Genomic DNA, 11378 nt, shown 5'->3' with positions numbered 1-11378 from the left:
ATGTATGTATTTTTCAGATGGACACATTGGTTTGCATTCTCTCACTGACTAAAGTAAGTCGGAATATGTTTTTCCAAACTTAAATGGCTGTTTCGCATATTACATTACGTATTCAGGAACAAATAAATTTCTGAAGGCAAATTCATAGATTTACTGTATGAGTGTAAATTGTACAATCTCTTAAAATTAAAGACAAATGAACTTTTCGCCCACTCTCATTCAGAAGTATTAATTTTCAAAATGTAAAGACTAAAGTTTGACAAATAAATCCATGATATTTAAAAATTCCAATATTTTAATGAAAGAAAATGAATATCCACATTTGCACTTATGTACAACTTTGTGATATATATTTTTAAGCTGCTTACAAATCACATTTAGTGCTTCAAATATCACATATTGTTGATACTATATTTCTGACAGAAATAAATATATTGCACTTAAAAAGATTTTATTACTTGCTGACCTTTCCTAATTTATGCTCTCCTTTTTTCATAAAACATTTTGCCTTCCTTTTCCCCATACATACACATAATATTACACGGTGAATGTGCTCACACAATTCATTAAAACAATTTACACAGCAAACAAGAAAACAGTAATACATTCTGTTAAGAGAGACTATGTCCAGTTTTTGGTTTCACTTTCTTCATATTTCTTAAGGTATTAAAGATACGAAATCCTTATTGTATATGTGCCAGAGCTAAAATACAGGAATCTGTATTTCTTGTCCAAAATCCTTTTTAGAAAGTTATTTATAAAGTTACCATTTTTTTCTCTGTAATAAATGGATTGGATTTTTTAAAATCAAGTCGCAGCAAATAGCTGACAGTTTATCACCATCATAAATAAAAGTCCCTTGTTAGGAAATCGGAAATATCTGAACCACATTTATTGCAATAAATGAATAGGGGAAAGCAAAACAACAAAAATAAATTCACAATAAAATCAAGTTAAAATAATTGAAATAGAAGTGTTTATCTGCCCCAAATTCTAAAAACGTTCCTCAGAATGCAACCATTTCAATGTTTGGATATTTACATGGAATACTTTGAGGAATGGCAACCCTGTTTTCTTCAATGTTAGACAATGCTCAGCACATGCAACTGGGATGGAGTGCATGACACATTCTGAAGCAATGAGGCAACCTCCATTTAGATGAAGATCAAAGTATGTAAGATCAAAGTAAGAGTAGAGACATCACACTGGCAATGGAGATCCACATAGTTAAAGCAATAGTATTCCTTGTAGTAACCTATGGATACGAGAGCTGGACCATAAGGAAGGCTGAGCGAAGGAAGATAGACACTTTTGAACTATGGTGTTGGAGGAAAATTCTGAGAGTGCCTTGGACCGTGAGAGAATCAAACCAGTCCATCATCCAGGAAATAAAGCCTGACTACTTACTGGAGGGAAGGATATTACAGGCAAAGATGAAGTACTTTGGCCATATATTGAGAAGACAGGAAAGCTTGGAGATAAGCTTGGGGGAAATGGAAGGAAAACGGAAGAGGGGCCGACCAAGGGCAAGATTGATGGATATTATCCTTGAAGTGACTAGCTTGACCTTGAAGGAGCTGTGGGTGCAACAGCCAACAGGATGCTCTGGCGTGGGCTGGTCCATGAAGTCACAAAGAGTCTGAAGTGATTGAAAAAATAAACAACAACAACAACAACAAAGTATATACTGCAGCCACAAAGTCTTCAACTGCAGAGCTGATTTTAACTGGTGGTGGCACAGTGTGTTGAAGCGCCGAGCTGCTGAACTTGCAGACTGAAAGGTCCCAGGTTCAAATCCCGGGAGCGGAATGAGCGCCCGCTGTTAGCCCCAGCTCCTGCCAACCTAGCAGTTTGAAAACATGCAAATGTGAGTAGATCAATAGGTACCGCTCCTGCAGGAAGGTAACCGTGTTCCATGCAGTCATGATCTTGGAGGTGTCTATGGGAAACGCCAGCTCTTCGGCTTAGAAATGGAGATGAGCACCAACCCCCAGAGTCGGTCACGACTGGACTTAACATCTGGGGAAATCCTTTACCTCTAATCTAGAGTTTATTTCTATACAGTGATCTTATTCCAGAGCAAATCAAGGATTATGGTATATTGAGGATGGAACCATTCAACAGTAGAAGCCATGATGGAGTAAAGAATCACACAGTGGCTTTATTTGGAGAAAGCACTGTAAGCTGTTCCGTGCGATCAGGCAATTTGTTGAACATAATAACTGTGTTATTTTATTATTATGAAATGAAATCCTCAAATATGATTGATCCATTAAATCAATAATCTAAATGGTTATCAGTATTAGAATTGGGTCTTTTGAAATGTGACTTCACTCATTTGTATGCTTTGGCTTTTTCCTTACATGATTTGTTTGTAAAACCATAAGAGCACTGAAAGTTGAAATGGCCAGAAGACTGACAAGTGTGAGCAACGTGTGACCCTGATACAGGTGATGAACTACCATTCCTGTTATCCTTCATATTGGCAATGCTGTCTGGAGTTGATATTACATGTCAACTATCCTGGACTGTCACATCTCCCTCAGCCATATGATGGTTTAAATAACAGTTGTGGACAGGGTTGACTCATCTCTGTTGGGCAATTTTCTGTTCTTTGGGATCTTTCCATATTCAAATATGTTTATTACATTCTCTTTGAGTGGAGTTTTAGTTGGTTATTGCTAGCTGTTTCCTTCTATATTAGGGATGGGAATGTGTAGTCCTCCCATGTTGCTGAACTTGAGTTCCTAACAGCTACCTGCATTGGCTCTACTGTTGAAGTTAAGGCCCATCTACACTGCATTTTAACATCCAGATTATCTGCTTTGAACAGGATTATATAGGAGTCTACACTACCATATAATCCAGTTCAAAGCAGATAATATGGATTCTATATGGCAGTTTTGATGGGGCCTTAGAGGAACGGCAGCCCAGAAAGAGCTGGACAGTCACAAGTTATACAACTCCACTCATAGGGCCCTTCCCTTAAAATTTTACAATACAATTAGAAAAAAACGGTTCAGCTAATAAAGGCTAGAACAGTGGTTCCCAACCTTTGGTCCTCCAGGTGTTTTAGACTTCAACTACCAAAAATCCCAGCCAGTTTAACAGCTCTTAGATGTGGAATCCAACCCATTTTATGGAAGCTGAGAGGATACAAAGACTCCAATTCATGTCTAGCTATCTAACCTAGAATATAAAGGCAAAAATTCCCACAATATCAGCTTTGAACTGGGTTATCTGAGTCCACACTGCCATATATTCTAGTTCAAAGCAGAAAATGTGGGATTTTATTCAGCTGCGTGGAAGGGGCCTCAATCTTCTTAAGTCAATACATAAATAATTCTGTTATAACTGAATGCATAGGAGTCAAACATGAAGCTCGTTCATCTTCAAATTACGAAATCTTTGCAACCAATTTTTCAAAAGTTTTAAAATTACCACTTTAAGAAATAGACAATTTCTTTCTCAAAACATCAAGGGAGGATTGTTAATGTCACTAATGAATTGGAAATGTAAAGGATAAAAATTGGAGAAGATTTTACTTTATGACTGCAGCCAAAAAAATTATGATGTGGGAATAACTTCTTTATAACAGATAAAAAAATTTCCCAAGAGCATATGTTCTGATTTTTGTCTGCCATTCTGTTCCACAAGAAATGTGTCAATGCATCATTTCCATTATTCTTGGTGAACTGGGGCCAGAATTTAAAATAAAGGGGTTAAAAAGAAGGGAGGAAATGGTGGCTAGTATTTCCCCATTGCTTTCATAGAGAACGTAACACTGAAGTAGCTCAAACATGCTCAAAACACACACTTTTCCCTATTATTAATAGAAAGCAATGAAGTTATTAACACAATATTGCCTCTTTTGCCTTCATAGGGAGAGGACATTTAGAACCTGGATAAGTTGTTTTTGGTACTGCAACTCCCAGAATCCCATTATCATGGTAGCTGAGAGAAGTCTGGAAGTTGCAGTCCAAAAAAAAAACCCTTTCCCAAGCTCTGCGGAAATGCATACACGGTACAATTATACACAGCTGTGGGAACAGACTCATATCTAGTGGTTATGTTGCACCTTCCAATCGTTCAGTATTTATTTACAGACCTTTCAACAGCTGGAATTTTTTTGGCAGTATCACAATTAAAGCTCTGAGACACTCCAAACTTCACACAAGTCCCTCGGAGGAGGAATCTAAATACAGAGTTTTATACTGGCTGGTTTTCTTAGGATTCCTTCTACTGTTCCTCCGTGCGTCTTTTAAACAGGTTTGCCATTACTTCTGTACCAAGTCTGGGCTCCCTCTGCCTAAGGGTCAGTCATACAAAAGGTGTCATCACCGCTGAGGAGTGGCGCAGTCCCTGGATTGCTGCATAAGGCCCCTGCTGAAAGTAATGGTGGTACCGTGGCATGTGAAATGAGGGGAATGTCGGGCCACTTCCCTGCATTGAGTTGGCAATGGCAGAAGATGCTAGCGGCATCCCCAGGCGGCTGTATGGAGGCAGGGATGCTTGTATTGGGTGTGGAATAGGAGTGGCTATGGATGTAGTGCTGGAACCAAGGGCAGTCAAAGACTGCGGATGCTGAAATCCGGGGAAACTGGATGACGATGAGACCCAGGAACTGAGAGACAAGTTGTCAGATGTGGTAAAAGCAGATGCTGTAAAAAAAGGTGAAGAAAAAAAATCCCTTAAAATTTTACAATACAATTAGAAAAAACGGTTCAGCTAGTAAAGGCTAGAACAGTGGTTCCCAACCTTTGGTCCTCCAGGTGTTTTGAACTTCAACTACCAAAAATCCCAGCCAGTTTAATAGCTCTTAAGATGTGGAATCCAACCCATTTTATGGAAGCTGAGAAGATACAAAGACTCCAATTCATGTCTCATGAATTCCATGTTCACCTGGAACCAAAGGCTTAAGGAGCTTTATGCACTTAGATACTCATTACAATAATATGTGATAATTTTTTGGCATTTTAATTTAAAGTTTTTATTCATTATTACTCTGACCTGCTTTAATGCCATTTTGGCAGTGAAAGCAAGGTATAAATACAATATATAAATAAGGAAAAATTATAAGTATGTCTATATCTTCACTGTTTCAGGAGTAGGAGAAAGACACAGAAGGTTGTAATTATGCCTTTGGTGGGGGGCAAAAAGAGGGCATTTTCTTTCCAAATGAGATTTCTGTTCCCAACCCAGGAGCAGCCCTAGGTTTTTTTCAGCATGTAAGCAAACCTAGGGCGCCCCCCCCCCCCCCGAAATTACGTCCCCCCCCACCCCCAACTTACCGGTGGTGGCGACCATTGGGTTGCTCGCTGCGGAACAAGGAAGTACTTGGTATTTCTGCAAGATTTCATGAAATTTCACAAGATCTCATGAAATCTCGCGAGAATACCAAGTACTTCCTTGTTCCGCAGCGAGCAACCCAATGGTCGCTGCCGCTTCGAGTGCGCCCAGCAAGGGCTGTGCCCGAAGCGGCGGCTTCATGGGCCTCAATAAAGAATCGGGCCTGTCCCAACCCATGATATTTTCCTTCAGTTACTAAAATCTAGCATTGCAGAGAATGGGACAATGAAAATTGGTCACACCTAGAATATTTCTATGTGTGGTGTTCTCATCCCCAAAGAACATTGCCTGCCTCTTTCTTGGGACTCATTTTTACAATAAAAGCCATAGAAGTTGCATGCATCTTTTTCCAGCCATGATACTGGCACTGCAGACTTGAGCTCTGGTATTTTTTCAGATCAGACCCTTAACTTACCTCTGCTTTGTGATGTTTGGGTCTCATCTCCAAGAATGTCATCCTCACTGCCGTAAGTCCTAATAGGAGACCGTGCATAGGAATGCTTTTGAATGAGACTCTCAACACTTTCTCTATAAAAAAAAACATCTCACATCAGAAGCCACCTGAAAGACATCCCTGTGTGCTGACTTAAACCAGAGCTTTTTTAAAAAACTAATATTCATAATTCAGTAGTATTAGTGCTGCTACCATGGCAGCTTGGAAACCAAGTGAGAGGTCACCTACCCCACAAAGTCGTGCTCAGAGTCTAACCTCCTGAAAGGCACAGAAGTTAAGCAGTCACACTCTCTCAGTCATACGGTAAGATACACACACTCAGATTAAATAAAAATCTTATATTACTTATATTCATTATGGTGAATATCCTGGCAGTGTCTTTTAGGGCTGTGGGTAAGTTTTATGCCAAGCCTCATCCATTTGAGAGATTGTAATCTCAAAAAAAAAAAACTCCATAAGAAAAACTTAAGTTTAAGTACCCTTTGTGATGTTTCCAGGTATATAACAACTGTGATCATTTCTGAATAATTAGTTACCAGATTAAAAGTATTTTATGTAGTTTCTAAAAAATTGATAATATGTATGGGTTAATGATTTTTAGATATGCCAATTTAAAGTGTGTGTGTGTATGTATCATTTTCAACTCTTAAACATTTGAAAACATACATAAGAAGCACAATGGGTCAAGAAAAACTGACGGGACTTGTATCCTTAAGTCTCCACTGAAGTCTATCAATGGAGCCTGATTTTTGTCAAAGTGTATTGACACAATTTTCAAGTGTTTCCAACAGACATGATGGTATTCTTTTGTAACTATAAATTACCAATTAACAGTCATTTTCAGTGATTTTAAGACAAAACTTTGTAACCAACAGAGAAAATTGATTTAATTAGGTTTATATAAAAATATAGACTGAACATTTAAATTATTTTGTGTTATGGAACTAATAATAATAATAATAATAATAATAATAATAATAATAATAATAATAATAACAACAACTTTATTTTTATACCCCTCCTCTATCTCCCCAAAGGGGACTCAGGGCGGCTTACATGGGGCCAACCCTGAATAAAAACAATAGCAATATAAAACACAACAATAGACAAAAGACATGCACAATCATAAAAATTTAAACATTAGCCAATAAAAACAAATGACAAGAACTAATAAAAACATGGATTAAAACGGAGAGGTTGTAAAAGTAGACTGGGTAAGGTGCAACATATAAATATTGTAAACACAAGGTGACTGATAAAGTGCTGCAAATTCTTGGAAGTGCAAATTGGGATGGGAATAGACCCTGTACTACTCTTCATGATTCGCTAAAAAGGTTTCAAACCCCCGAACTTTTTTTCTGGCTACGCCCCTGACTGCAGTGTTACTAAACACAATCAGTAGACTAATAATCATGATGATGTTGATACTGATAGATTGAACCAACGTCAACCCACAAAGACTGGAAAACAAAAGAACAGCTATTTCATTTAGAAACAGGGCACAAATAGCACAACCCTACAATGTAATTTAGCTAATGCATGATGAATTAGCATCACAGTGAGCTCACTGGTTTTTAAGATGTCACAAAGACTACAAAACCCATTTTTACTGAAATTAATTTTATAACAACTTTACCAGGGGTATGACTGAGTTTTACTCTACCAAACACTTGGTACCTCATTACACTAGAGCTTGGATCCACTTTAAATCCACTTCAAGGAGGGGGCCTTAAACAGCTCAGCCAGATAAGTCCTGTGCCCCACCAAACTACAAACCCCAGAATTCTGCAGGAAGCAGAAACCAATTTAAAGTAGATTCATGCTCTAGTGTGATGAGGGAGTAGATCTGGTTCAATGTGATGAAGTCATATAACAGTCTTATGATTGTAATCAGATGTAAAATAGGCATCCAAGCTAACATCCAACACAATTATTAGTCAGACAAGAGTGACAAAAACAACTAAAGTGATTTACTTCTCAAGAACTGTATAATTGGCCCCTGGTGACCTTCTCCAAAATGAGAATTCTGTAAGATTGGGGCCACCACTTAAAAACCCTTTCTTTGAACCCAGCCTAGTTTTGGAGAATTGGTGGGTGTCTACTCCAGATGACTTTTCCTATCACGTAAGCTCTTATTGTGAGAAATGTTTTCTAATGTATGCAGGTCAGAGACCATTGGCTCTCTAGGTCAAGGAAATGGGCCCTGGAGACAGTTCTCTGAATGGTATGCTGTGTGTCAAATGGGAAACAAACACCTTTTCACAAATACAGCTTTGCCAAAGCAGAAGTGAGTTGCGGTGATTTAATCTATTTATGAACAAAGCCATTTTAGCTAGCAGGAATCCCCCAAGACCAATCTGACCTGATGCACTTCTAAATGGGCTGTCTGCCCCAGCTCACGTAGAAAATCCTGTTAATTGCCACAGTTTAAACCTAGCATTTGGCAAAGATCCTTTCTGGACATGTCTTTTGGCAATTCGGGTTAACTAAAAATGAACTGCATTTCAGCAATGCACAGATAATTTTTGTTGTTGTTAAAAATAGGATAAAAGAACAACCAAAAACTACAAAAAAGCATCTTGAAAATCTCCCCTTTTTCTAAAGAACTGAGAATTGTTTTGCCCTTGGAATATCACTGGCATCATAACATATTAAAGTCTAGTGGGGGGGGGGGGGATATGAGTAAGGGGGGATTTTATCAAAGTAATTTACTTGTGGGGACTGGAAGTGGACAGAAAGCAATGGCAGTTGCTACTGAGAGGAGAATATAATTGAATTATTTCCTTTTAAGTGATTGAAGACAGTGGCCATATCAGAGTTATCTCCTAGAAAATCTTACAGGGAGAAAGAGATGCAGTGGGAGAGGGAAGACAGAGAGAGATGGAGAGGGATAGGGCACATTGGTTACATTATGCATTTGAATGCCTCTTTCCTCTAATCTGGCTAAAGGAGAAATGCAAAAAAATTGCATTATTTTGTTCAAATGAACAAGAGTAGGAGCAGGACAACATGATAAATTAAGCTCATATTGGCCGAGGGCTTTAGAGTTCAGCAGCCATAGCAATTTGTAACCCTGACATATGATGGACTGTAAAAAGCCTGAACTCAAAATGAGAAGAACTTAAGAAACGGCTATAGCTTTTGAATACTAGTTAAGGGCAGGACTACACAGGTTACATTGATGTAGTCTAATTGGAAGATAATTAAACACATTGCAAATAGTTCCTATATGGAGCAGGACCCTTATGAAGGAGGAGATGAAGTTGCCCTTGCACATAGTCAGCAACAGTGCCAGACAGCTGCTCACAGAGCTTGGAAAGGAAACACCTAGAATCCACCACCATGGTCACTCTTAGAGAACTGGGGGAGCTGTAACCCCAAAAATGTAACTTTCCCAGTCCGTAGCTTTTTGCTTCCAAAACGGAACTAAATTCAGCCTCTCTTCCAAATCACTCATCAACACCATCACATCTGACCATAGTTACAAACAAAAGCATTGCCATCAGTTTTAGCAAAACCGAAGCCCCTGGTGGTGCAATGGATTAAACCCTTGTGCCAGCAGGACTGATGACTTGAAGGTTGGGTTGCTGACCTGAAGGTTGCCAGTTCGAATCCAACACGGGGAGAGAGTGGATGAGCTCCCTCTATCAACTCCAGCTTCATTCGGGGACATGAGAGAAGCCTCCCACAAGGATGGTAAAATATCAAAAACATCTGGGTGTCTCCTGGGCAATGTCCTTGCAAACAGCCACTTCTCTCACACCAGAAGGAACTTACAGTTTCTCAAGTCACTCCTGACACACACAAAACGTTTCAGCAAAGCAGGATTTCCTTTTGTATATGCCTGGATAGGCTCTTAATCTATTTACAAATAGTATTTACAAACAGGCAGTCCTTGCCACGATCTTTTCCATAAGCATAAGGGGATAATTCTATAAATTACTAACAGACAGTTCAATATATTTCCTATTACAATTCTCCTCCATAAAAATAAAAAATGTCAGTGGCAGTTTGAGAGAACAATTCTATTTGGAGTGTTTCTGTACAGGATATATTCACATTTTTAAAAAACGATGCCTATCGAGCCAGTCATTTTATGTCTAATTATGCAGTTCTGTTTTAATCTTTGAAAAGCTCTGAGTCTTCTTATCCCCAAATATCCCTCGCCCATGATGATCAATTCTGTTTTTTCCCAGAACATAAACTTAGGCACTGACATCCAGGAAAACAATTGTGAAGGGTGGGCACAAGAGCTAAATATTTTTCTTCCAGTTTTTGAAATTCATTTTGTTAGACATCATTGCTTTAGAGCCAGAGCTCCACATGCATCAAGATACAAACAAGCAGATTTTCCTATTCATCTCAGGCATTTATTCCTATGCATATACAGGTAGTCCCCAAGTTACAAATATCTGACTTACAAATGACTCATAGTTACAAATGGAGGTGGGACAACAGGACGTGAGAAAAATCTACCTCTAAGAAGGGAAATTCACTCCTGAAAGAGGTATCATGAGAAAAGGTGTCTCAACTGAAGCTTCATCACCAGTCCTTGTTTCTACAACAAGCCACATTTTTCAAAATCCAAGTATCCCAGGGACAGAAAGTGAGGTGAAATCTTCTGAACTGGGGCACAGATAGCAAAACAAAAACAACAGAGATGCTATCCAAAGCTAAAAAGTTTATATATTTCGCTGGAGTTACACTTAAAAATGCACCTGTTCAGACTTACAAACAAATTCAACTTAAGAACAAACCTATGGAACCTATTTTGTTCATAACTTGGGGACTGCCTGTACAGGATTTTTCACTCTGTGGAAATTAGTTGAGAAGCTTTTGCAGAAAAAAATAATTCCATATTCATTGTAGCTTTCACTGACTGGTATCATAATCTTGCCACATTACCTTAGTTTCAGATTTTTCTCTGAATGCCATGTTACAACTATCTCAACATTGCCAAAAACAGTTAAATTGGAGTACAGTTTCCAGTTCAGCATAGACATTGGTTATGCCAATTGGAAATTGAGGAAACTGCTATCTCATATGGGGGGTTTTTGGTTCCAAAATATGAAAAAAAAGTTGAGTTTGGTTGTAAATTACATTGTAGTGTTTTATGTGAAAACAAACAGCATGACAGACCCTAGGCTGGGAGAAATAGGGCAATTTGAGAAAAGGTGAAGAATAGCAATACTGTACTTGAATGGTTTGGCAGGAGTGTCCAACAGACTTCTCCAGCCCCTTCTATACTGATACTATAATGCGGCCTTGAGACAATTCAAAATCACATCATCCAGGAAACACATACCAACAATGCACATTTAAATGTATACAGTGCATTTTAAAAAGTCCCAAGTATGTCCACATTTAATAATCAGAACTTGGGAAAGTTACCTTCTGGACTACGACTCTCAGAATGTCACAGACATGGGTATGGGATTGTAATCATAACATGAAACTTTGGGAGATATAATCATAACATAGGACTTTCCCAAGCTCTATTATGGTCAACTCTATAGACCAACTCCTATCCAAAAATACCATAGATTTTTAACTATATCATGGGTTGGTCAAATCA

At 38.5% G+C, this 11378-nt stretch overlaps 1 protein-coding gene across 2 annotated transcripts in view; it reads right to left on the bottom strand.

The window, feature by feature from the left end:
- Positions 1-277: 277 nt before the first annotated feature.
- tbx20 (T-box transcription factor 20) overlaps positions 278-11378 on the bottom strand; it is a 66922-nt gene continuing 55821 nt past the window's right edge. Inside the window, exons 7-8 of one of the 2 annotated variants that reach the window (XM_003222303.3) lie at positions 5765-5877; positions 278-4661 (exon numbers count right to left, since the gene is read on the bottom strand). In XM_003222303.3, the coding sequence (XP_003222351.2) occupies positions 4321-4661; positions 5765-5877 (454 nt within the window). In that variant the 3' untranslated portion in view covers positions 278-4320. The remainder of the gene's footprint in view (positions 4662-5764; positions 5878-11378) is intronic. The other variant, XM_062958192.1, reaches the window with a different exon arrangement.

The sequence above is a fragment of the Anolis carolinensis genome, chromosome 6 (assembly GCF_035594765.1).
Source record: "Anolis carolinensis isolate JA03-04 chromosome 6, rAnoCar3.1.pri, whole genome shotgun sequence".
Taxonomy (NCBI): Eukaryota; Metazoa; Chordata; class Lepidosauria; order Squamata; family Dactyloidae; genus Anolis; species Anolis carolinensis.
Note: the sequence above shows the minus strand (reverse complement) of the source record. Positions and strands in the feature narration are given on the sequence as shown.